The sequence below is a fragment of the Arachis hypogaea genome, chromosome 2 (genome assembly GCF_003086295.3).
Source record: "Arachis hypogaea cultivar Tifrunner chromosome 2, arahy.Tifrunner.gnm2.J5K5, whole genome shotgun sequence".
Lineage (NCBI taxonomy): Eukaryota > Viridiplantae > Streptophyta > Magnoliopsida > Fabales > Fabaceae > Arachis > Arachis hypogaea.
In genome coordinates, this window is record NC_092037.1 from 9,189,656 (window position 1) to 9,217,384 (window position 27,729).

General features: G+C 36.4%; 1 protein-coding gene across 1 annotated transcript; it reads left to right on the forward strand.

Moving 5' to 3' along the window:
* Positions 1-5,323: 5,323 nt before the first annotated feature.
* Positions 5,324-27,697, forward strand: LOC112721402 (probable disease resistance protein At1g51480). The gene is made up of 8 exons (XM_025772469.1): positions 5,324-6,053; positions 7,045-7,278; positions 8,820-8,854; positions 12,719-12,805; positions 12,967-13,032; positions 26,166-26,458; positions 26,559-26,766; positions 26,942-27,697. The coding sequence occupies exons 1-8, from the start codon at positions 5,324-5,326 to the stop codon at positions 27,695-27,697; spliced, it is 2,409 nt and encodes an 802-aa protein (XP_025628254.1).
* Positions 27,698-27,729: the final 32 nt, after the last annotated feature.

The window sequence follows — 27,729 nt, forward strand, 5'->3', positions numbered from 1 at the left end:
TGAGGAAGCCAATTCCCAACTTCAAAAGGAAGAGCTTGATTTACTCCCTGAAATACAAGAAAGAGCTCGGATCAGGGAAGAAGCACTCAAACGACGAATGGCTTCCAGATATAATTAAAGGGTAGTGCCAAGAGGTTTCGCTGAGAATGACCTCATCCTAATCCAAAATGATATTGGAACAACTCGACCAGGAGAAAGAAAGCTGGCAGCAAACTGGAAAGGACCCTACCGAGTCATAGAGATACTTGGGAAGGGCTCCTACAGACTGTCCGAACTCGACGGACGAGAGCTCCCCAGATCATGGCACGCCTGCAATCTAAGAAGGTATTATAGTTAGAAAGAATCTCATCATAGGATGCACTCTTTTTCTTGAAAAGGTTTTTTAATGAGGCACCTAGTTGAGATTCAAAGGGATGAAAAATTCCCACGTGTATATATTTGCACTTTTCTTTCAATAAAATATATTTTAGATATTCTACAAATTTTCAAGACGCATTAATCTGAAGCATTCATCGTCCGATTATAAAGAAACAGATCGGCAGAAAGTGAAAAACAATTTCACTGCACGATCAAGATAATCGTCCGATAAAGGTGAAAACGCGATTCACCTAAAGGACGATCTAAAGATAGCAACCACCTTCTACAAATCGGCAAAGATGAATACAAAATAATGTAAGAAGTTATCGAAGTGATCCAAAAAAGAACCTGATGAGGTCTTATGAATTGCTAAATAATAACTTAAAGACTGGCCGACGTGAAGAAGTCGGACCAAGTTGACCCAAGTTATAAGTAAACCCTGGAAAGAGGTCTGGCCAACCCTATTAAAGAGGATTACTTTAACTTAGAAGGGCCCGATATGACAAAGTCAGCCCAAAATGAAAAAGTTATAAAAGTAATCCCTGAAAGAGACCTGACAAAGGTCCAAGAAAGAGGATTACAAAAATAACTTAGAAGAGGACGACGTAAAGAAGTCGACCTCCTACAAAACAATTTATAAAAGTAATCCCTGAAAGAGACCTGACAAAGGTCCAAGAAAGAGGATTACAAAAATAACTTAGAAGAGGACGACGTAAAGAAGTCGACCTCCAAAAAAACAAGTTATAAAAGTAATCCCTGAAAGAGACCTGACAAAAAGTCCAAGAAAGAGGATTACAAAAATAACTTAGAAGAGGACGACGTAAAGAAGTCGACCTCCTACAAAACAAGTTATAAAAGTAATCCCTGAAAGATACCTGACAAAAGGTCCAAGAAAGAGGATTGCAAAAATAACTTAGAAGAGGACGACGTAAAGAAGTCGACCTCCTACAAAACAAGTTATAAAAGTAATCCCTGAAAGAGACCTGACAAAGGTCCAAGAAAGAGGATTACAAAAATAACTTAGAAGAGGACGACGTAAAGAAACCCAGGAAGCTTTCTTTTTTGAAGAACCACTAGGCTTGGTAGAGACAAACAGATAAAGGAAGAGAGTCTGAGAAGGCGTTACACCTAACTCTTGGCAAAGAAGCTGAAAAATTTTGATAAAACCCCAGGAGTTTGGGTGAAGCTGGGATGGGGCAATATTACACGACCACAACAGGTCGGTCTCGAAAGCAGTAAAAGGAAATGTAATGTCCAACTGACTGAAAAAGTACTCATAAGCGTAGAAAAAGGGACGCTCCCCCTCGATGGAGGTCGGAAAACAAACCCTCTCATCAGAATCAGGAGCAACAAGCTCATAATCCCTTTCCTGGGCACTGTTACCACAAATCCTATGGCGCTTCCTCAGCTCTATGCAAAATTCAGCATCCACAACAGAAACACACATCAAGACAAGGGAGTCCAGCCAATCAGACATCCCCTCGGGAACTCTGGAAGACATCTCTACGATGTTACTGCGAGAAGACATGAGGCCAACTAATCCTACAATAAGAAAAGAAGAAGGGATTACTAAAACATCTTGGACGGGGGATAAAACAACTCGATCAATACGATACAGGCAGAAAAGGAAAACCCCAAGACTCAAACTAAAGTCCCGGGGCATCCTTTGGGGGCAGTAACAAAGCAAGGTTTCAAGACAAAACTACAGCTTACGTCCCGGCATGCATCAAACAGGAAAAGAAGGGTCCAAGCAAAGCAAGGAAAGAAAAAATACAAAAGTCAGTCAAGCCACTATCTTTCTACACTTTTACCAGCAAAAAGGCATAGCCAACGTAAAAAATGCTATAAGCGGAAATCATCAAAGACACAACCTTTTTTCAGAAACAAAACAAAAATCATCATTTCAAAACCATCATCAGAAGCACAAGCAGAAACGACGGCAACATGCAAAAAACCCTAAAGGCATCAAGCGATAGGGAAGGCAAAAAAATCCCAGAACACGCAACAATCAGGCACAGTAAAAGCAGAAAAACCCAAACTTTATCCAAGCAAAAATCAAACTTTTCCCAAATTAGACAAGAAAATGACACAGAAGAGAGAAAGAAAGAAAGCCAACCTGGAACGAAGAGAGAAGCTGCAAAAAGAGATTGAAGACGGAAAGATGGAATCACCCAGAGAATCACCAAGCGACGCAATCACGCAAGAAAAGGCAAAGCGATGCAGATGAAACAGAAAGTGAGAGAGTAAAGGAAGAAGTTACAAAGAGAGCACGAAGGAGAGAAACCGTTTCCTGAGTGTGAAATTCAAAAATAAAGAAGTTAAGGGAAACGGGGCAATTAATGCCAATTAATTGGGGTATTAAAACCTCACACGTTCCCCAGAGCAAAGCGCTAATACAAAAGCGTGCACTTTTAGAGGAAAACGTTCTACATTCAAAAGCTGCTACAAAGGAATCGACAAAATGCTTGAGTTCGGCTTCATCAGAGAAGGACCGAAGTCAAGGACTCGACCCCAAAATAAAAGAAGACTGAGCTCAAGCAGGGGCACTGTTCATACCCTGGGTCGAGCTGTCCGAGCCGGGATGTTCAGTAGCAAAGCGACTGACCTCTTTAGGTCAAGCGGACCAACCTCTTTACGAAGAACTCGGTCAAATCGACAGGAAAGCCCAAAAAAGGGCCCAATTCAAGGAATACGACCCAAATCCAAAGGCCGCTCAGGCCTACAGAGATAAGGATGGTTCCGTTGAAGATAAGCTGACCTCACCCAAAAGATAAGATAAGATAAGATAACTAACTTATCTTATCTAAAAAGGTCACTCCACACCATTATAAATACATTGGAGCACCCAGGTATAACTCATACTCTGATTCTAGTAAAAACCTGCTTAATACCCTTGCTAACTTAAGCATCGGAGTCCCTTGCAGGTACCCCCCACCCTCCAGTGGCGAAGGATCAGCAGTGCAGCCAGTCTAACAAGTCGGACACGACAGCTCCGGTCATCTCCTACCAGCCGGACGCATCGGTACCGACCAGTACAAAAGATCTCATCCGAGATCGACCTCCAGTTTCAGGTAACCCTCGGAACACCTTCTCTTTAAAGTGGTGGTGGCAGATTTTGAAGGAGGATTACCCCTTATGGAAGAAGGTGGTATGCTCTTATAACAACCTCAACCCTAATGTGATGTTGTCGTCCTAGGTGCTACCTACCCGGGGGGGCATGGAAGGATATCTGCCAGATACAGTTCAAGGATCAACGACTAAAACAGAAAATGATCAATGGACTGTCTATGGAGATTGGCGATGGGAGAGGAACTCGGCTCTGGGAGGATGTATGGTTGCGTGGTGGGACCCTGAAAGATCTTTTTCCAAGGCTCTTCTCACTTTCAAACCAAAGAGGATCCGTCATAGGGGATTGTGGGTTCTGGGACGGGTTAGAGTGGAGATGAAACTTCCAATGGAGGCGAGAGCTATTCCAATAGGAGTTGGATTTAGTGAACCAGTTGCGTGAAACATTAAGACTGGTTAATCTAGTATATGGGAGAGAGGACAGAGTTGTGTGGAAATTTGATAAACAGGGTGTATTTTCTACTAACTCCTTTGTGCAGGTTATGCAGGTGGAAATGCTTTCAGAGGATATAGCGAGCTACAGCTTTACTAGGACAGTTTGGAAGGATTTAGTCCTACCTAGAGTTGAATTGTTCATATGGTTTATCTTGACTGGAAGGGTTAATATGAAGGAGAGGCTGAGTCGGCTGGGAGTGGTTAACCAGGAGGATGTTGTCTGTGTGTTGTGTAATGAAAGTGTTGAATCTGGATACCACTTGTTTCTTGGATGTGAATTTTCTTGGCAGGTGTGGTGTGCATGGCTGTCTTTTGTTGGAAGGCAATAGTCGTGCCCAAGAATGCTAAAGGAGCATTTTCAAAGTTGGACTGAGTTATCAACTAGTAAACAGGAGCGCAAGAGGTGGATGGTATCTTTCTGTACCATTATCTGGAATATTTGGCTGGAAAGGAATAGGCGGATTTTTCAGAATAAAGAAAAAGGGGCTGATGATATCATCTACCAGTCCTCCATGAACTATAAGGAGTGGATAGGTGTGGATCCCTTCTGTGGTTGATGGCAATGCCGAAGATGACAGGAGAAATCATGTAGTCTTTTTATAACGTACTCTTTTATAATTGTGGCTTTTTTTATTTGTTATTTCTTTGTTACACATGTTGTGTTGAGCTCTTCCTTTCAAAAAAAAAATAAAATAAAATAAGTTACTTATTAATATGTGTAACTACTTTTAGAGAAATTTTATAATTTAATATATCTATCATTATTGTCAAATTTCAATTTGAATAATTTATTACGTATTTTTTGCGTTTATCATTTACCTTATGAAATGATGTTAAGTACAATAAACAATAAAATGTTTAGTCCCAAAAAAATGTTTACACTACAAATTAATGATTAGATGACAATTATGATATCTTTTTCAGATAAATATATAAGCTTATTAACTCAAAGTAATAAACAAAGCTAAGATCTAGCTAGAGACTTGTTCTTAAAATTAGACTAACATAAACTTTAAGAGCGTTGTTGGTTCTAGCCTTTATTGCATGCTTTATAGGCCCTTAGAAATAAATATTTTGAAACTTTAAAAGATAAAAATAAAATGATATTATAGATCGGGGGAGTATTTTTTACATTGGAAAAGTGTCGGCAACTTTGTTAAATTTTGGCCAGCATGTAGTCAGCAAAGAAAAGTGAGTCATTGGATAAAATCTCACACCAATCTCACACCATTAAAACCATCATTGATAGCTATTTGATGACTACAAATCACAAAAGTTGCTGTCCTCTAGTATTTCTCTTTTACATTTTCATCATTTATACATTTTCAATTTCTCATTGAATCTTTTTACATCATGTGTAGCATAAAATTATTGGAAAAGAAAAGAGCAAGGATGAAATAAAAGCATGTCGATCATCAGTAGTTTTATACCTGAGTTTTTGCAAGAACGTGTGTTCGATGCAACTACTGGTTACGTAACAAGGCAAGTAGGCTATGTGTGGGATTACGAGAAAAGATTCAAAGATGTAAGCGATGCTGTAAAGGCTCTCAAGAATGATAGCGATGGGGTGCGTTATAAAGCCGATGAAGATGAAGGACGATATGGGAGAATAATATACGAGAATGTTTTAGAGTGGCTGGGTCGTGTTGAAAAAATTGTTGCTGAATATGAAAAATTCAAAGAAGAACATGATAATACTGCAGGCTATGCACTTGCTTTTCCATTACAAAATCTAGACATAAGATATCATCGCAGCAAAACAGCAGAAGATATCAAAGAGAGGGTTGAAGAATTGCAAAATGAGAAGCATGATAGAATATCTCGCTGGCAGGGCCCACCTTCTTCAATGGGTTATGCGCTTCCTTCTGTTGAATATGAAGAGCTTGATTCAAGAAAACAAAATATGGAAGATGTTAAAAAAGCCTTGGAAGATTCGAGTGCTACAATGGTTGGTGTTCACGGCCTAGCTGGTATGGGAAAGACTACTTTGGTCATAAAAGCTATTAACACACTTCAAAGTCGAGAACCTAAGTTATTTGATATGGTCATTATGGCAAATGTGACCAAAACTCCAGACATCAGAAAAATTCAAGGCCAGATTGCTGACATGCTCGGAATAACATTGCAAGAGGAGAGTGAGTGTCTATCTATCTATATTCTATACCTATAATAAATGCAAACAACTATATTTGATTATTTTCAAATAACTGCTCTATCTATCTATCTATCTATCTATCTATCTATCTATCTATCTATCTATCTATCTATCTATCTATCTATCTTTGATTATTTTCAGAAACAGAGTCTTCTGTTGTATTTGTGTTTTATATCTATGATACTTTTATAACATAGGTGAGTATGCGAGAGCTATTCGCATAAGTAGGGGCGGAGTTTAGTTCAGACAAGGGGGGCCATGGCCCCCAAACTTTTTATAAAAAAATTAGTAGTACTTTTTCAAAAGATAAAAAATAGTTCAATTGACTTAAATACTTTACTATGACTTAAAGTACCCAATAAGTTCAATAAGCAACACTCCCTCTATCTTTAAGTTTAAATATAAAAAATTAGATATTTTTATTTATTTAATTTAATATTATTTTATATTTTACTATTTATTTAATTTAATTTTTTATATGATAAAAAATAATAGAATATTCAATAAGTATTAATATTATTGTATTTGTATAAATTGATAAAAAAAATTCAATAAATATTATAAATTTTAATATTTGTCCTTCTAACTTCTTCTTTACATATTTTACAGGATATATATTCAAATTTTATATAAAATAATAATGAAAAATTAAAAAATTGATGCATTTTTTAAGAGGAAGGCTAATATTTAAGAAGAACATATAACTTTTACAATATCAACACATGTAGATAGTTCTTCTACTTTAATGAATCACGAAAAAAGTGAGATACAACCTTTAAAAGTTCAAAAAGTTACATCTGATGAGTTTGACCTTAATTTCTTGGAACGAGACCTTGGAAAACGGCTTTAAATTTGGCAATATCACCCAAACCAGAGAGATAAGATTAGACGAGCTTATCTTAAATAAGGTCTATATCAAAAGTATCTCGACAATTATCCTTTATCTGACCCCTCCAAAAATTTTTTTCAAGTTACGCCACTGCGCATAAGAGAGAAATTGAAGAAAGAAAAAAACACCCTTATAATCCTTGATGATATGTATGCAAAAGTGGACTTGGATATGTTGGGAATTTCATCACAGAGTGAAGATGACAAAAAGAATCTCCTTCTCAAACAAGGAATAAGACCTTCTAACCCCTCTGGAGCAGCTCTAACTAAGGAAGAGACAGAGGGTGGTAGACAAAATTTGAAGTCAGGATTAGATGGTAAAAAGTTATAATGCACAAATATTTTAAATTTTATATATATATATATATATATATATATATATATATATATATATATATATATCAGATAATACCTTAAATTTCTTAAATTTGTAAGCAACTTTTTTTATTATCATATTTATATATTATACATACACTGTTTTGCATTGTATTCAATACTGATAATATCTATATTTTTGTATAGCTAACAGGATGAGAACAGAAAAAAAAATTGAAGACACCTCTAGTGGTGTTCTAGTAAAGTAGGGAAAGCATCACAAGAGAATAAAAAAGGATGCAAGGTTTTGCTAATTTCTGAAGCAAAACGAGTATTGAACCAAATGGATGTGAATGCAAATTCAATTATCTCTCTACATATCATAAACTCTGACGACGCCAAAATATTGTTCAAAAAAAGGTTAGAATCTATTATTTTTAAATACATTATTTTTAGCCAACTATCCATTACTTATATATCTACATTAAATATTGGGCTAAAAAATTTTAATATCGAACTAAAATATATTTTCATGGATATTGGTATGTTTGTGTTTTTTTTAAGATATGGAGATCATTTAACAAAACAAGAAATTGCTAGGTTTGATATCTATTTATGAGATTTTTTTATTTTCGGAAAAAAATGTTAAGTACAATTTTATGTTTTTAAAATTTCAACTCTTAAAAAAGAGAATTATTGGATTCGATTTTACTATTATAAATTTTAAAGATACTTTAATTTTTTGAAATAAAATTTGATGGGCCTGATTTGATCAATTCAAAAATTTCTGGATGTGATTTGAGTCGCATTGAAATTGTTGGGAGAGATTTATTCTTTCTCCTCTCAGTATGTCAATACAAGCGTAGTACACCTCTGTCTCTCACACGTGCGTATTTCTCCAAACCTAAAGATTATTTTTGTGCAATATTGTATGTGACACAAATTTTACAATATGTTTAACTAACTTTCTGTTAGGATATTGTTTTACCTTGAGAATCAATTTTAATGGAACAAATTCAATGAATATATATATATATATGGTAAAACAATATCCTAACAAAAAGATAGTTATATATATCACCGGGCCTGCTACACATATAAGCAAAAACGAGTTACAAGTTTTACAAGTTGGCCTAGCCCAAAAACAATTCACGCGCATGAAGAGGGATTGAATGGAGCGTAACATTCACGCGCTCCCACTCAAACGGTTACGTACGCTTCAAGTAATGGCAGACTCTTCCACTTCTTCCACTTCTCAAAGCAATTCGAAGAAAACGCAACCCTTCCATTTTCGAGCGAAAATCGAAAATCAAAATATACAACTCGTCGCTAACCTTCGAAACCTCCATCAACACACCATCAAACTCTCCATCAAGAATCTCCAGCGAAAACAAAGCAACAATACTCAAGGTACGTTACATTAGGATTAATGTATATTTTCCAGATTACGAACTAGGTTCTCCTTATCTTCTACGTTGTTGTTCTAGGGTTTACTGCTATTCTTGCTTCTTTGTTACACTGTTCTTCTACATGGTTGTTCTAGGTTCTCCTGTTATTCTTGTTGTTCTACATCTTCTGGTAACTGATTTTTGGGGGTATATTCAGTAGATTGGGGGTGTATATTGCTTGACCTTGTAATTTTGCTTGATATTGAACCATGTTTGAGTGATACCTGACTGATATACATGCATGTATCTCACTATGGGAGTATCTCACTGTTATCAATGGGTGTATCTTACTGTTATTAATGGGTGTATCTTACTGTTATTAATGGGTGTATCTGACTCATATATATGGGTGTATCTTACTGATATCTTTGGGTGAATTTTTCGTTTCAGAGAAAATGGCAGCAAGAAACCAAACAAAAGACCTTAAGTGTACCACACATCTCCTAAGTAATAAATTCATAAACATGAGTGAGGAGAAGAAGGCGATTGTGAGGGATCTCGGATTCGGTGGGTTGATGCACATCCCACCACTAAGGGTGCATCACCAACTGTTAAGGGAGCTGGCAAACAACTTCAAACTTGGGGAGAACAGACTGGAAACAAGATATGGTTCTTTCAAAATAACACCAAGAAAGATAGGTCATGCGCTTGGCATCAATGCAACAGGTAACTAGCTCAAAATTATAGGTGTATATTAAGTTGATGCTTGGGTGTATTTAAGTTGATGCTTGGGTGTATTTGAACAGACTTTGATACTTTGTTGTTTTCCTTTTTGTAGGAGATCTATTTCCTCAGAAAGTCGAGTATAAGAAACTTTCTGAGGATGACAAAATAATTTTTAGAAGATTCCAGGGTAAGACCCTCAAAAGTCTTACCAATGAGATGATGGATATCGGCGTTGGCAACGAAGAGGAACGCCTAATGTTCAAGAGGTTTTTCATCCTCTATATACAGATGGCGTTCCTTTTGCCAACGACAATAAACAAAATATCGCCTATCCACCTGCCCCCAATTTTTCAGATGGACAGCATCACGGAGCGAAATTGGGGGGCATGTTTTGACCTTCATCGTCAAGGGCATCACAGACTACAAGGAGAAAAAGAAGAAGGCAATTGATGGCTGCCTCTTTGCCCTGATGATAATTTACTTTCATCTTTCAAAAAACAAAGGCAAGAAGAGGACTGAAAGACCACCAAAACCATGGATTGCCAACTGGAGTAAGGAGCAGTTGGTGGAAAGAATGACTGCAGAAACAGAGGAAATTTTGGTAAGTAAACATAATATGTTGGGTGTATTTTATTTACCTGAATGCTGCTAACTAAAATATCTAATATTTCAGGGGATTGTAAAGATGGCGGAGGCAAAAGAAAAAATGAAAAAAATAGAAAAAAAAATAAAAAAGGAAGGCGAGTTCAACATCGTCTTCGGAGACAGAAACAACTACTGACAGTGACAGTTCTACCTCTGAGTCTGAGCTCAAGAAGACTCAGAGGATTCAGCAAGAAAACACCCCAGCAAAAAGGGGAAAAAGTAAGTAACATACTTGGGTGTAATATCTTTTTCGAGTTGGGTGTATTTTGTTCATCACGATGGGTGTATGTAGTTTATTAAGCTGGGTGTGTTTCGTTTGCTGCGTTGGGTGTATATTGTATATTCAGTTGGGTGTATCTTGTGCATTCATTTGGGTGTATTTTTAGTATGTTCTAAATAATGATTGTTTGCCTTCCAGAATGGACTCCAGAAAAAGAAAGAAGAGGCAAGAGGAGTCCGATTCTGATTCAGAATCTGAATCTGAATCAAGTGATGAGTAATGTTCTGAAATTATTACTCCTTTCTTTTGGCTTCATTATAAAGATTTCGTGTATTAACTGAAGTGTCTCTTATTAACTTATAGGAGCGAAGAATCATCACCGGTGGAGAAGGAAAAGAAAAAGAAAAAGACAAAAATAACACCAAAAAAGTAAGCACTTCTTTGGATAATATTCTGTGATAAAATTAACTTTTTATTTCTGATTCATACTTTTTTTTTCCACCCAGAACACAACCAAAAAAGAAAAAAGTTGTTGTAGAGGATTCATCTGCTGAAGAAGATCAATACTTTAATGGGTACAGTACCTCGTAAGCTATATTACCGTCTATCATCGTAATTATTTTTGTTAACATCTTCTTTTATGAATGTAGTGAGAGATATGAAATATCAAGTGAAGAACTAGATGAATGGCTAAGGGAAAACGTTGAAAAATCTGCTGCAGAGGGGTATGTCTTGCTGGGGTGTCTATTTCAGATTTTGGTGTGTTTTCTTTGCTAATAATTGTTTCTTGTTTCGCAGGGAGAACCAAGCTGACCTGCGATCGACAGAAGATCCCTATGTCTCCTCTGAAACGTAAGAAGCTTTATTTAATAAAATCTTGTTATCATGATTTGGGTGTATGTTGTTTATTAAGTTGGGTGTATGTTGATCAAGTTGATCAAGTTGGGTGTATGTTGTTTATTAAGTTGAGATATTTCATTTGTTGTGTTGGGTGTATATTGTCCATTCGGTTGGTTGTATCTTGTGCATTCATTTGGGTGTATTTTATACCTGTATCTTATTTTGTTTGAATAACATGAAATCTGTTTAGAATACCGGCTGTGAACTTGAGAAGTGATGATCCTTCCTCTCAAGGACGCACAGAACAGAGTAGTGTAAACCAGCCGTCAGAGAGCATGTAATTTCTCTTTCAAATAACCGTTACTTTTGTTCTTCTATTACCTTCTACTTCTAATACTGTATATATTTTTTTTAGAAAAAAAAAGCCCTTTATTATTTTATTCAAGAAAAAAAAGGCAGGAAAAAAAAAGAAAAAACTGCAAGTATGTAAGTTCTCAAAAAACAAAGCCTGTCTTCTTTTTGAATTGTTCGGGTGTATTTTTTGACTTTGTTTGGGTGTATTTTAGGTTGAGTCCGGCTGATTCGAATATGATGGTTGTGAGGGAACAGACACCGTCGGAAGCGCTTGCAATGTGAGTTTTCCAAGAATATTTCAACCTTATAACCTTATTATTTTCAAAGGCATTGTTAACCTTTCATTTTTCTTCTTGTTTAGAGTCCCGATTCAAGTTTTTGTGCCGGCGTCCCAAACAACCGCTGTGCTGGAACTTCAAGAAACACCTGATACAAATTTTGAACCAACCCCTATGCTACAGATTGAAGGGACTAAAGAAACGTAAGAAATAGTATTGGGTGTATATTTGTTTAGAGTTTGGGTGTATATTTACTAACAGTTTGGGTGTATATTGTTCCTGATTAGTTTTTTTTACGCCATGATTAATTTTGTGTAACTGTGCAGCACTCCTGAACCCCCCAAACAACTTCAAGAAACCACACCCACGCTTCCCCCAGCTCCATCTAAAATACAAGTTCATCAGACTAAAATCAATCTTTGCTTATGATCCGTATATTCTTACTCTTATAATACGTTATACATGATGGTGCAGACATCCAGCCGCAGAAGACGTTGCTGCCCTGATGATGATGGCACGGATAGCATCCTATGTTCCTAAAACAGATCCAGTGCCATCATTCAGCCTTGGCTTGACTGATTCAAGCCAGGAGGGAGCGTCAACGCAGGAGACAGAAAGGGCAAAATCTCCAGAAACTGCAAATTTTCTAGAACAATTAGACGATTTGGTACAAAAAATAGCAAGCAGTGCGGCGAAAGAAAAAAGTAAAAGTCCACAAATTCAAAGGGAGACTGGGGGAGAAAGTTCTGGGAAGTTTGAAACTCCTGAGGGACACGACTGAAGACTTACGCAGATGGCAGTACTAACGAGCATGACCACATGTGCACTCTGATTGCCCAAGATAATTACATTTTATTTAGAATGCACCTTGCATCCCTCCAGCCAAAAAGTGATATAGAATCTGAGGTAATATTAGAATAACATTAATGTTTTACACCAAAGTTTACTGCAATATTTATTAATGTAAATTAATTTTGGCATATATTTCTAGATTGTATCTGCCATGTGCCACATCCTCAACCGGAAAAATGATAAAAGGTTTCAAGAACAAGTATACTGTCTGCCCCCCGATATTGTGGTAAGTGTTACTTCTACGAACTTTGGGTGTATTTTCTATATTGATTTGGGTGTATTTTTTACGTTCTATTGGGTGTAAGTTGTGTAGTCATTTGGGTGTATTTAAAGTATTCACTTAAGTGTATTTTCAGTATTTCATTTTTTGTTTCGCAATTGTTGCAGAGCATGGCCCTTTCGAAGCACCCAAAGGGGGAATTCATATCACCGAAAACCAATAAAGAATTCAGGGTGGAAGACTACCCGAGTTTTATTCCCTTCATAGATGCAAAAAAATTAACTTCGCATTCATATGTAAGTTTTCATTTGCTAAATTTGTTAGTACCGTTCTTTACTTATATGCCAAATAAAATAACACACTGTTGAAATGTGGAAATCCTTCAGATTTTTGCACCTGTTTGCTACTCGGGCCATTGGTGGTTATGGGTGATAGATACAACAAAGCGGAGATGTCATATACTTGACCCGCTACACAAGAAAGCTCCAAGCGATGAGAGAAAGCAGCTTAATAAATTCACTGTAAGTTGCCTCTGTCTTCTTTACTTTAATAGATAGGTCTATTTCAGTTCAATACAAGGTGTATGTATGTTTTGCTTTGGGTGTATGTTGTTTATCAAGTTGGGTGTATTTCGTTTGTTGTGTTGGGTGTATATTGTCCATTCAGTTGGTTGTATCTTGTGCATTCATTCGGGTGTATTACTGATTTGTTTTGGTATTTAAGGGATATGTATTTTCAAGATTGAGAGAATATGCCGGCGGGGAACCTCTGCAGAAAGACGAGAAGGAGAAGCAAATTAAAGCATCATATGTTAAAATATCAGGCCAAAAATCAAGGTATAAAATTGTGACTCTGAACATTAAACTTTCCTAAATGAGATTTGTAATTTATTTTCTTCATTTTCAGCTATGACTGCGCTATCTACATTATGAAGTGGCTTGAGTTAATTGAGCCGAAAAACATTAAAAGGGGGAAGTATGAATGGGATAATTGGGAACAGGTAACTGTCTTTAGAACTATATAACTCTGTATTACTTTACTGAATTAATATTGCTGTTTAAACAGAATATACTTTTTAATTGTAGGAGGAGGTGGACCACTATAGAGTGGAGTATGCTTCGCAGATACTATTCAGTGTAATGAATAAAGAGAGAGATCAGGCAATTAGAGAGAGTAATGCAATAAGGCTGTTGAAGCCATCCTCTGTATTATTGAGTCCGTTTTGTCAGATAAATTCTGCTGATATAGAAACTGCGTAATCCAACTGCTAGCTAGTTTGTACATTGAACAAATGCTGTAAAAATTTGCCATTTATAAACAACTTCTATTCCATGTATATTTTTTTCCATAATTAAACTATCTGTGCTGTTAAACTGTCTGTGCTGTATTCAAAAGCTGTATTACAGGTGGTAAAATATGAAGGAAAAAATCAAGACATATATAAACGCAAATTATAAACTTTTACACGCAACGCAAGTGTAATAATACACCCAAGATTGCATAAAATATACACCCAAACTGTCTGTGCTATTAAACTGTCTGTGCTGTATTCAAAATGTATGAATTACAGGTACTAAAATATGAAGAAAAACATCAAATCAAATATACACCCATAACCTGCGAATTTTTACACCCAAATAAAGTTGAACATACACCCTGAAATCTATCCCCCCCTGATGCTTTGAGACTAAAACCCTGAACCCTAAACACTTAAAACCTAAACCCTTACCCCTAACCTGTAAACCCTAAAACACAAATATTATATATATGTATCTATATGTAAATTGTGAATTAACAAAAATACACCCAAAAGCACAGTGCTTCTACACCCATATTCTGAAAAACTATACACCCAAAGAGTTATCCCCTGCTGCTGGTACCCTGAACTGATAATTCATAACATGTCCTTGATATTGGCTGGAATTTGAATGCACCACTGATGCAGCATCAAACAGGTTTATCTGAATATAACACTCACATATTAGCTAAACTATTAATGAGAAAAATAAACTCAATCGCCACAAATTTAAAGAACATTACTTTTACCTCGCTTAAAACTTTCGTCTTCTTCTTCTTTGTGGCATTTGCAATTTGTTTGTCCAACTTTGAACCTAGCCTATTTTTTGGACATCCTCTTGTTCGAATCCTTGGCGGGCTTTGAAGCTCGTTAACGGATTCCAAGTTGGCGTCTTCGTGGGATAAAGAAGATGTCCCCTTCCTTTTGGCTTTTAATGATTCCATCTCAGCCATGACGTTATCGTACGCACAGTGCAGAATTGCAGTCAGCTCCTCCGATTCGGATGCAAATTCGCAAATATTTTGCGAACGAAAAACCAATTGGTCGAACCTCTTGCTTCTTGGCTCCATCAGTGGCTCGTCGTGGCTGCTCTTGATGTGTGTGTGTCGCCTCTTTACTTTCTTGCTCCATCGTTCCAGTATATATCTAGGTGACACTTGGCTTACTTGTTCAAAGCTTAACACGCTTAGTGCGTGACGGCACAGTATCCCTCTCGACTCGAATAATAAGCATTGGCATTTTACCTCGGCTGCAACTGAGTCATAAGTAACCACAAACCTGTTGAATATTGAGCTGGAAACTTGTTCTCCGACTTCGTATACTGAACAGCCTAGAGCGGAATTCGTTAATCTGGTGATGCAATTCGTCTTTCCTCTGAATTGTGCTTAGACTTCCCTAAACTTTTGATGAGTGTGCGCATCTTGAAACTGAGCTTCAATGGAGGATTTGGTTGCACACGGTATGACCGTATGAAAATCTGCAGCATCTGATTCTCTCTCTGCTTGCTCCCTGCTTCCGAGGCAATTATCGTATTGTTTGACGAACTAAATAAGCGAGCTGTTCCGGGTGATAAACTTGTTAAAAAATGAATGCATGCTCTCGCTCCTTTGTGTGCTTCTCATCCCTGCCCAGAAGTGGTGATCCAGATAGATAGGAACCCATATGTGACGGTCTTCGTACAGATCTACAGAATACACCCAAACACAGACTATAAATACACCCGAGAGAACATGCAATGTACACCTTTGCTGCAGATTTTAAAAAGACATTACCTGAAAGCCACTTGTTATCCACAAGACCAAAATTCAGCAGAAAATCATTCCAATTCCTATCGAATGAGTCTTTGCTATGAGAGTTCCAAACAACTTGGCTCATTTCTTGTTAAATATCGGCATGTCCCTTGTACCCGTTTAATTTGCTTGGAATCTTCTTCATGATGTGCCAAATACACCAACGGTGAATTGTTGTTGGCATACAGGCCTCTAAAGCCCTTTTCATTGATGCACACTGATCGGTGAGAAACCCTTTCGGAGCGTTTCCTCCCATGCAATGAAGCCAGCATTGAAATAACCATTTGAATGATTCAATTTATTCATTTTTCATCAAAGAGCATCCGAGAAGTGTTAACTGACCATGGTGATTCACCCCGACAAAAGAACCACAGACCAAATTATACCTGAAACAAATTACCATAGTGCAGAATGCAAAATCATTAGGTACACCCCAACAAATGCTTCGTATACACCCAAAGAAACAGCCAATATACACCTCTGCTGCGGATTCGTAAAAAATACATTAATTTAGCATCATAAACAGGGGCAGTTTGTTACCTGTTTGTATTGTAGGTGGTGTCGAATGAAATGACATCTCCGAAATACTCAAAGGCAGCTCTGCTTCTTGTATCGGCCCAAAAAGCCAGCTTAATCGATTGATCCTCCTCAAGTTTGAGCTCAAAAAAGAAATTCTGATTCTTCTCTTTCATTCTTAACAAATATTTCCCAAATTCCTTTGCATCTTCTTGTTCGGAAACATTCCGCACTTCCCTGGTAATGTAATTCCTCACGTCCTTTTCGATAAAATTTAACTCGCGGTGACCCCCAGCAGCCGCAACAAATGATTGGTAGGTTTTGCTTGGTCTGATACCGGCCTCCTCGTTATTCTCTATTGTACGACGAATGGACATGCTTAGTTCCCTGTACTGTTTGAGCATCTCTGCTTTTCTTGGACAGCAGGGGTGTAAATGATCCAACACAACCTTTGAAATGATCCAAGCACCGACATCCTTCAATATGTGTATATAAATTCTTGCAGGACAGTTTAGAACGGCTGTTGGATTGGTCTTCTCGGTCGGAGATATTTTAGATTTCCATTTTCCCTCTGTGCTACATGTAATCAGTTGATTCTTAATCTCGTTTCCCTTCCTATTTGTGCACCGAACTCTTGTAAAAAAACCTGCAGCCTTGGCGTAGTTCCTGTAAAATTTTCCAGCATCTTCAAGGGTGGTAAAGGTCATTCCAACCTTCGGAACAAGCTCGTCATCAACAACTGAGAGAGGCTGCACATTACACCATGTCAAAAACTGTAAATACACCCATAGATATGATTCAAATACACCCAATCATGTCTAATATGATATACCCAAACCACAACATCTCAACTAAAATGACAATAAAGTCATAAACTGTAAATACACATGTTGCAGAATACACTATGTCAAAAACTAAAAACACACCCAATCATGTCTGATATAATACACCTGAACAACAACAACTCAATTAAAATAACAAAAAACCAGTAAAGTGTAAATACACCCAAAAAAGACCTGATCTACACCCGAGCGTCTGCTATAAATTCCAGATAATTAATCAAAACTAATACATTGAATCGACAGATTCATGTTAACGTGTTAGTTTCACAGTCGATGTTCAGCAAATTTTCAACTACACAATGCTATACAAATTATTGCAAGAAAATTCATACTAATCCTATGTAAATCAAACCTTAGGAACTTCGTTAGATTCAAATTCATAATCCACTTCGCCTGGATTCAGCTGACAATCGGAGGTTGAATGATCCATTATCTTCAAAACGAGTTCAAAATTTGATTTCAGAAAACAACAAATCAAATAGAAAACGAAGCTCGAGTTGCACAGAGAGAGGAAAGTAAAGAACATACCAGTGAGAAAAGGAGAGAAAAAGAACGATGGAGAAGAAGGAGGGAAGACGCGCGAGAAGAAGAACGAGCAAATCTCCAAATAACGAAAACGAAAAAGGAAACAAATCTTTTAAATTTGGTAGTTAGATATACGCGGGATCTTTATATAGCGCGTGTAAGTGACGTACGAGTTGCAGCGCGTTTTGGTGGATTAGGCGTTAATGAACTTGTAATAGTTACAAGCCCTAATCGCTTGTATACTGAGCTTTTCTGATATATCACATACCATATATATTAATTAAGGTTGTGAAAATCGAATTGGTTATTAAATTATTCTAGTTATTGATTTATTAGTTTATTCATTTAACTGGTTCAACTGTAATTTAATTGGAATAATTGTTTTATAATAAACTAATAAATAAATATAATATAAATACTTATGCTAGGTGCAATTAAAATTCACCACAAGAATAAAATATACATTAAAAAGAGTTAAACTATATATGTATTTATATATAAATATATATGGTAGTTAATATTATATTAATTAAATTATATTCTTATTATATTAATTGATATTTCAAATTATAATCTTTAGAATAAAATTTTTATATTAGTGTTATATTATAATTATAATTATTTGACTAAAATTTTTTGGCAGTTTACAAAATTTTAATTCAAATTAAAATTATTAAACACTTGAGATTGGGTTACTTTAATTAACTTGAGATTAGGTTGAAGAATACACCTGAAGTCCATTGACGCAGGAGCAAGTAGAGTTAGTAGGTTAATTATATTAGTTAATTGTATTAAGGGAATATAAGTCCCATAGGCCATATTGTTTAGAATAGTGAATCCTGTGTTATATTTTAGTCCCACATCATCTAAGTCATGAAGTTTTTCCTTCCCCCACTAGTATAAATAACTCATGTACTTTTTGTTTATGAAATAGAAGTTGAATTGATTGAGTTATATATTGAAATAAGCTGTGTGCTTATTTTCCTCTAAGCTCTTTGAGAGTAAGAGGTGCATCCTTGACTTGACCGACCAAGGTGGGTTTATGGCTATTTTCACCATAGTGGAGTTGCTAACCTTGCCAAAATTGGTGAATCTAAACTATGTCACCATAGTGGGGTTCTTAACCTCGCCAAGATTGGTGACCCAAGTGACGTCCCAGCGTTAGTTTGGTATCAGAGCAAGGTCGGTCATCGCGGCCTTCACCTTGTTTTAGTGGAATTTTATTTGATTTGTGGGTGCAGGTTTTTGCTGTGAAGTTACCATTAGGATCTTTTGGTGTGGATTCATCAAGAAGATCATCTGCTATCACAAGTCTTTTCATGTAGGAGTTCTTTCCAACCCATGAGTGTTATATTTTAGTCCCACATCGTCCAAGTCATTAAGACTTTTCTTGAAATAGAAGTTGAATTGATTGAGTTATATATTTAAATAAACTGTGTGCTTATTTTCCTCTAGACTCCAACCAAGGTGGGTTCTTGGCTATTTTCACTATAGTGGGGTTGTTAACCTCGCCAAGATTGGTGACCCAAGCGACGTCCCGGCGTCATCCATCATGAGTAATCCTAGCTAATCATCATAAAAGGGTAAAAAAATTGTTGGGTTTGAGTTCAAATACAGAGTAGCCCATATTTTCTAATATAATCCTAATTATCACTCATAACTTCCCATGAATCCCTTATATTCCAATTAGTAGGTAGTAAGTAAGGGTATTCATATCCTAAGCCAAAAAGTGATAAAACAAAGTAACAAGCTCCACTGCTCCTTTTTGCATATCCATTGTCCCTCTGTCCCAAAATCATTATCGTCATGCCAGGCTATTTTGAATCCACCGCATGTTCCTGTGTCGTTCCGATCCGCCGCTTTTTCTATCGTTCTACTTGGCTTTTTTTTTCTTCATTTTTCACTTTTCTCCTCTTTTAATGCATTATTGTGTTTATAGTTTTCTACATCTCTCTACGTTCTTTTTTTTTCTAGAGGAGGTCCCAAATGTTGTTGGCAGAATATCAATGGAATAGTGTTAGGTAGTTGAATTTGGCTCTGTGTGTATTTTGAAAGTGAGAGGGTTGAGTTCTTTTTCTTTTGTAGGGTGAGAGTTTTTTTTTTTTTTTTTTGGAAAACCGGTTGGGTTTTGGTTCGGTCTAACTGACCGATTTTCGGCCAGTTCAATGATTCAGGAGCGATTTCTGTCCAGACAGTTTTAGACTATAAATCGAATCGTATAAATTAGCAGTTTTCGGTTGGACAGTCTGATCATCCGATCCAGTCTGACTGTCTAATCCGATCCAATTTTTAGAATGCTGATACTAATAGTTAGGGAGGAAGATTTGAGAGAATTTGGGAGTTGCGCAAGATGTAGATTTCTTTAAGATGAAGGGTAGAGAAGTAAAGGTGATGAAGGTGAAGATTCTCTTAAATGCAACAAAATCATTGAGGAGATCGCTGAAAATTGTAGGATCGAACAGAAAAGTGATTGAATTGTCGGTCAAGTATGAAAATATCGGTAATTTTTGTCATTACTGCGGGCATTAGGACATGAGAAAAGAACATGCAGTTCCTTTGTGGAAGATGAGGATAAGAATGAATGTTTGGAGGAGGGATGGGGGACATGGTTGAAAGCTAAGCAGTTTGGGAGATGGTATGTATCAGATAAAGAGAATATCAAAATAAAGGAGTCTTTGAAGAAGGGTTCTCAAGAGCCAATTCCAGTTATCTTGTTAAGGAGTTTGAAAAACTTATCAATGCAGGAGAATGAAAAATATAAGGCGGGAGAGGAACAGAGTTTTGTGTGCAAAATGTAACATGAAAAACTTAAAGAAAATCAACTACAACTAACCACGCAGCAAGCTAGGGCAGTAAAGAACAACGCGAATGCTCTACAGGAATTGGATGATAATGATGTGGTTAAAATTACATTTAATGGGGAGAGTAGCAAGAGGTCAGTGGGGGAAGTGGTGGCAAGCACAAATAATTTTTTCAGTTTTGGCCAGTCAAATAAACTAGAGTAAAAAAAGAAGAATCACATAAAGAAATTAGCAAGAATGCATGAATGAAAGTAGCGGGATGTGAGTAAAGAGAAGAGGAGAACCATGGAGGTAGTAAAAGAATTTGGGACCAAGAAACAATGATACAGTGAGGAGGATATGCTGATGAGGGAGGGTGCCAACCCAGAATTGGCACCCCAAGGTCCATGAAGATAGTGACGTGGAACTATCGGGATTTGAAAAAATCCCTAATAGTTCACAAGATACAAGAGATTAGTAAATCTCGTTCTCCCAAAATATTGTTCCTATGCGAAACTAAGAACAATACTTCGTTCATTATGAGACAATGTAAGAAAGTGGGGTTCGATAATGTCCATTGTGTAAATTTGCAGGGATTGGCTGGTGGTTTATCTTTGGCATGAAAAACTGATACATTAGTAACAGTGGACAAACACAAGGATTTTTACATTCGGTTCAATTGGGTAGATCCGAATAGGGCTCAAACTTGTACTGTTTTTGCAGTTCACCTACATAGTGAGGAAAGAATACGAAAAACTCAATTTGAAAAGCTGTTGAATTTAATTAAAGATTTGGTCAGTACTATATAGTGGCTAGAGATTTCAATGTTATTTTAGCCTATCATGAGAAGGAAGTAGGGAGAATAAAATCTGCCACATCTATAGAGAGTTTTAACAATCTTCTCAATGTAGGCAGGTTGGTGGATTTGGGTTATGAAGGAAGGAAATTTATATGGAACAATAGACAGTTTGGTGGATGTTTTATTAGAGAAAGAATTGACAAGTGTCTGATTTCAGGTGAGTAGAGGTTAAAATTCCCAAATGCAGGTGTTTTGCACTTGTCAGATCAAAGATCCGACCACTCTCCACTGTTGGTTAACTTTGATTTGAATAGCAGAAGGCCAAAGAGAAGGTTCAGGTTTCAGGAATGATGGTGTGAGAATGTGGAGGCTATAAGGTTAGTTAGGGAGATGTGGAAGGATATAGTTGTCGGTTCACTAATGTTTATTCTATTCAGCAAGTTAAAGAAAGTGAGGCATAATTCGTGGATTGGCAAGTTCATAGTAGTAGCAACTCCCAACGGCAGATCCTAGAACTTAAAAGAAAAAATTGAAGCAGAAAAAAAGAAGATTGGTATAACTGATGGGGTTTTCTTATGGTCTTTAAAGGAGGAGTTATCTGAAACATACATTAATGAGGAAAGATATTGGCGAGGAAAAGCCAGAATCCAATGGTTGAGATGAGGTGATCAAAATACGAAGCTCTTCCATGCCAAATCTCAAGCAAATACTTGAAAAAATAGGTTAGGGCACCTAAAGGATAAAACAGGAGAAGCTCACTTCACATCCGAGGGTATAGCAGAACAAGCACATATTTATTTTGAAAACTTGTTTGCTTCTAAAATACTTGAGGTTGCAACTGAAGCACTAGAGACTTTGGAGAGGAAAATCACTAACCCTATTAATCGGATTCTCACACTTCTGATTGCAGACAAAGAAATTAAAAGGGCAGTATTTTCTATTAATGCTTTTTCAACACTTGGAGAGGATGGTTTCACCAAAAAAAAATTCAATTTTTCTAGGAGGATATCATGGAGAATATATGTAGAGCAGTAAAAAGCTTCTTTGTAGGGGGTAAGATACTTAAGGCTTTTAATCACACATATATCTGCTTGATTTCGAAGATACCAGGGGCAGATGCAATGAACCATATGAGACCAAATAGCTTAAGTACAGTTTTTTATAAAATTATTTCCAAAGTTCTTGTACATAGAAAGCAATTCATCATGGATAAGATTATCAATGAAAACCAGAGTGCTTTTATAAAAGGGAGACCCATTGGTGATAATATTGCACATGAGTTTATGTATTATTTAAAGAATAGAAGGTATGGGGGATGGGACACTCATCTCTGAAACTAGACATGAACAAGGTATACAATAGGGTGAAATGGGATTTTCTATGGGAGATTATGCAAAGACTGGGTTTTTGTAATAGATGGATTGACTGGGTTAAGGAATGCGTAACTATTGTTTCCTACTCTGTTACTGTGGATGGTCAACCATGCAAATTTTTTAGGCCGTCAAGAGGTCTCCAACAAAGAGATCCTCTTTCTCCCTATCTATTTTTCATATGTGCAGAAGGGTTCTCCCATCTTCTCCACAGAGGAAAATAGAGAAATAAAGTTGTTGGGCTAAAAATTAATAGTAAATGTCTTCCATCAGTCGTTTGCTATTTGTAGATGACTCAATTTTATTTTTCAGAATAGATTCCACTATCATGTCAAAATCTATTGAGAATCCTACATACTTACAATGACATAAGCGGCCAAGAAGTGAACCTCAACAAGTCTTCTATTTTCTTCAGCCGAAATACACTTCCCGAACAGAGAGACGAGATTTTTGCATTGTTGCAGGTCCCACACATTGGCACGCAAAACAAATATTTTGGACTTCCTGCATTTACGTACTGGTCAAAGAAAGAAACATTAGTTACATTGAAGACAAAGTCTCTAAAAAATTGCAACACTGGAAGAGAACGATACTTTCAGCAAGTGATAAAGAAGTGCCAATTAAATCAGTTGGCTCAACAATCCCATATATACACTTGGTTGCTTCAAACTATTAGAAACATTGATTGAAGAAATTCAAAGGCAGATGATGAAATTCTGGTGGGGACAAAAACAAGAGAAAACATATTACATTGGATAAAATGGGATACTCTCAGCAAAAGTAAAAATCAGGAAGGCCTCGGTTTCAAGGACCTGAAGGCTTTCAATCTAGTGATGCTGAAAAAACAGAAGTGGAGACTAACAACAAACATAGACTCTCTGGTTTACAAAGTTCTTAAGAGCCAATATTTTTCCTATTCAAACTTCCTTAAAGCTGGCACTGGCACTGATACCAACCCATCCTAAATTTGGAGAAAATTATTGGAGGGTTAGAAGGTTCTGGAGAAGGAAATTTTTTGGTCAATAGGTACAGGGTCCCATATACAAATTTGGGAAGAAAATTGGATAACAAACCACCCACCAATACTAGAGTCTATGAGTCAAAAGGCAGCACAAAATCTGATGTAGATTAAACAATTAATGACCAAACAAGAAACCTGAAATGCAAAACTCATTACAAATGCTTTTAACACAAACACAGTCTAAGCCATCTTGAATACACCAATCAGAGAAGGAATAGACAGAACCCTATAAAGAAAAGAGAAGAAGGGTACTTATTTGGTGAGCTCAAAAGACAAAATTGGGTACTAATTCTTCCATCCTCCAGTGCAAACATTGCTAGAGTACTTTGGAAAAAAATCATTGTGGAACTTAGTTCGGAAAATGAAATACCCACCCAAAGTGATGAAGCTTTTTGTGGGAAGACCTTCTATGGAGGAATACTTGTAAGACAAAAGTAGGGGTGTTCATGGATCGGATCCAATTCGCATATCTACGATATTTATCCGAATCCGATTTAAAAATTGCGGATATGGATCCGATCCGCAAGGCTTTCGGATCGGATCGGATCCGCACACTAATCGGATTGGATTGCAGATTTCGTGTTGGTATCCGCATATCCGATCCACATATCCGCGTATCCGGAAAAATAAAGAAATAAATAAGTAAATATTCTTTTTATGTTTTATTTCAACTAATGATTATCATATATGTTGTATTATTTTAATTTATTATTTAAGAAAAGTATGTTTAATATTATTGTAAGCATAAATATATTTAAAAGAATAGAAAAAATGAATTTTATTGATATGTTTTTAATAAAAATAAGCTTTTAAAAATATTTTGTGTTTTGCAGATATATCCGATATCCGATCCGCAAATCGGATCGGATCGGTTCCAACCAAAAAAAACTGCAGATATTGGATCCGATCCGCAGATTTTAGTGCGGATCGGATCGAAATTTTGGCCATATCCGATCCGATCCGATCTCCGTTCACCCCTAGACAAAAGCTCCATTCTCGGATCAGAGACGTTTCACCGAAGTGCCCAAGACACAACCGTGAGGAATCGATGAGTCACTATCTGCTAAGCTGCAACCACTCTCGGCAAATGTGGAATCTGAGGAGAAAAAGCTCTGAAACAACAAGTGATGGTAAGGACAAACAGAAATTTCAACAGTGGTAGCTGAAGAGCATCCAAGAAGCAAAGGGGACTCAAAGAAATGAAGAGACAATCAGATTTATAACTTTCACACTTTGGAAAATCTGGATAGTCAGGAACCAAAAATCTTTGAAGCCAAAGAGAAAAACCCAACGAAAATCATGGAAGAGGCGAGAAGATTAGATGAAGAATTCACAGCTACTAGAGGAAGACACTAGAACCTTTACTCTGTCTTATGTTATGATAATTGTTTCTTTGAGTATTTTCGACATTTTTAATTGGTTGTCCACGAAGGACCCACTCGGTATTCTTTTTCATTACATGACTAAAGTACTATCTTTGAAAAAAAAAACAGTTTATATATGCTTATATAGACCTATGTAACTAAAAAGAAATCAGCCAATATCAACAAAAAAAAAAAGTTAAATACCCCGTCACAATTTTTTTGAAATTACTTTTATCTTTTTTTTTTGTTTTTTTTAACACCACAATTTCACCAATCACCACAAAAAATTTATCTCCACTACTAATCACCATTATTGCTATCCCTACCACAACTACCACTATCGGTCACCTCTAGCTAGGGACCACCGCAGACCACCTCTACCGCCACTGACCACCACAGGCTACCCCTATCGCCGACAACCACCTCCTTCATCCACCCATTATCGGTCATCCTAAATTCTAAATCTTAAATTCTAAATCTAAAACCTTAAATCCTAAATTCTAAACCCTCTCTAAATTTAAATATTAAATCCTAAACTCCAAACTCTAAATTCTAACTTTAAACACTAAATTCTAAACATAATTTTTAAATATGAAATCTTAAATTTTTTGCTTTGAATTTTGGATTTTTTTTAATTATTTCTATTTTAGATGTTTTATCTTCTATTTATTGTGAATTGTTTGCTATTTTGTTGGCTAAAATTTATTGTTTCTCCCTCCTTTATTTTAATAAGTTAGATACTATTTTTTAGATATCATAGCAATCATCTAATTTAAATTGCATTTTGTACATTGCACAATAGCCTTTAGCCTACACATATACATTTTGTTTGCTCCTTTGATTTCAAATATTTTCGGCCACTAATTCCAGCATAATTAGACCCCATATTTTATTTGTAGTATATGTATTAACAGATTATAGTATACATCAAAATCCAATATATTGTTACTTTAAACTTGTTAAAGTACTATGACAATTTTCTTTTCTCATAAAATTGTTGTGATTATATATCATATCATATCATATTGTATTCAATACTTATATTCTTTTTGTGCAAAATAGGTAGGAATAACAGATGAGAAAAATTCTTATCTTGAACGGCTAGCCATTGACATTGCCAAGAAGTGTCACGGGTTGCCCATATCAATAGTTACAACTGCAAAGGCATTGAAAAATCAAAGCCGCTCAGTTTGGGAGGAGACCCTTAAAACACTTGAAAGACAAAAGCTTGCAGGAACACCTGAGTATTCTACAAAGTTGAGTTATGAGCTTTTAGCAAATGAGGAGCTCAAGCTTATCTTCTTGCTTTGTGCTTGTATGGGTCAAGATGCATTGGTCTCAGAGTCTATGCATTGGTTTGGGTTTTCTTGAAGGCGTCTACACAGCAAAGGAAGCCAGAGATCAAGTGCAAATGTTGCTTATTCATTTAAAAGATTCAGGTTTGTTGTCTGACAGTTACTCAAATGATCGTTTCACGATGCAAAATCTTGTTCGCAATGCAGCTTTGTTGATAGCATCAAAGAATAACGTGTTTGTGCTGGCAAAAAGAAAGCTAGATGAATGGCCTGATGATGATAAACTCAAGAGGTACACTGCTATTTTCTTACATCATTGTGATGTCAACACTGAGTTCGCTAAAAGTTTAAAATGTCCTAAACTGAAAGTATTTCATTTTCACAATAACCATCAACATTTCAAAATACCAAAAGACTTTTTCCGAGGAATGAAAGAACTTAGAGTGTTGGTTCTGCTTGGCATTGATCTCTCCGAAATGTCTTCATCAATGAAATACCTAACAAAACTCCGAAAGCTTTGTTTGGAGCAATGCATTAATCTAGATGAGAACTTATGCATCGAATATTGGCAAGTTTATGAAGAATCTAAGAATTCTAAGCTTTTCTGGATCTGATATTAAAAGCTTGCCCACTGAATTGAAGGATTTGTCAAAGCTGCAAATTCTTGACTTAAGTGATTGCTCCCAACTAAAATCAATTCAAGCTGGTGTAATATCTAGCTTGACTAATTTGGAGGAGTTGTACATGAGAAACACCCTGGTTGAATGGAAGGTGGATAACAGAGAGGAAATTGAAAACAAAAATGCTAGTCTTTCGGAGTTGGGACATTTAAGTCAAATAACAAATGTTGACTTACAAATCCCAAGTGTTGCCCATTTGCCAGAAAACTTGTTCTTTGATAAGCTGCATAGCTACAAAATTGTAATTGGCTCGTCAAGTACATATTTGGAGCCAGATTTCAAGATTCCGGAGAAATATCAACTGTTGAGGTATTTGGCAATACTGGAGAAAGATGTTGGCATTCATTCTCAGAAAGGGATCAAAATGTTGTTTGAAAGAGTTGAGAATTTGTTGCTGGAAGAACTCAACGGTGTCCAAGACATCTTTTATGCATTGAATTTGAAAGGATTTCCATGTCTTAAGACTTTGTCTATTGTGAGTACTTGTAGCATTCGATATTTGATCAACCCACAGGAGAGGAAGCATCCTGAGAATGCTTTTCCGAAACTAGAGACATTGCACCTCTACAAGCTCGATAACATGGAGCAACTATGCTCTCGCGTGTCATTTTCATGTTAGGAAATTATTTTAATTTCTTAATTTGTTTGTGG

Excerpts from the sequence above, each read along its gene's own strand:
- LOC112721402 (XM_025772469.1), top strand. The coding sequence starts at position 5,324 with ATGTCGATCATCAGTAGTTTTATACCTGAGTTTTTGCAAGAACGTGTG. Across the intron at positions 8,855-12,718 it reads TTGTTGTTCTACATCTTCTG|ATTGTATCTGCCATGTGCCA; the intron begins GTAACTGATTTT and ends ATATATTTCTAG. Across the intron at positions 26,459-26,558 it reads GTCTCAGAGTCTATGCATTG|TTACTCAAATGATCGTTTCA; the intron begins GTTTGGGTTTTC and ends GTTGTCTGACAG.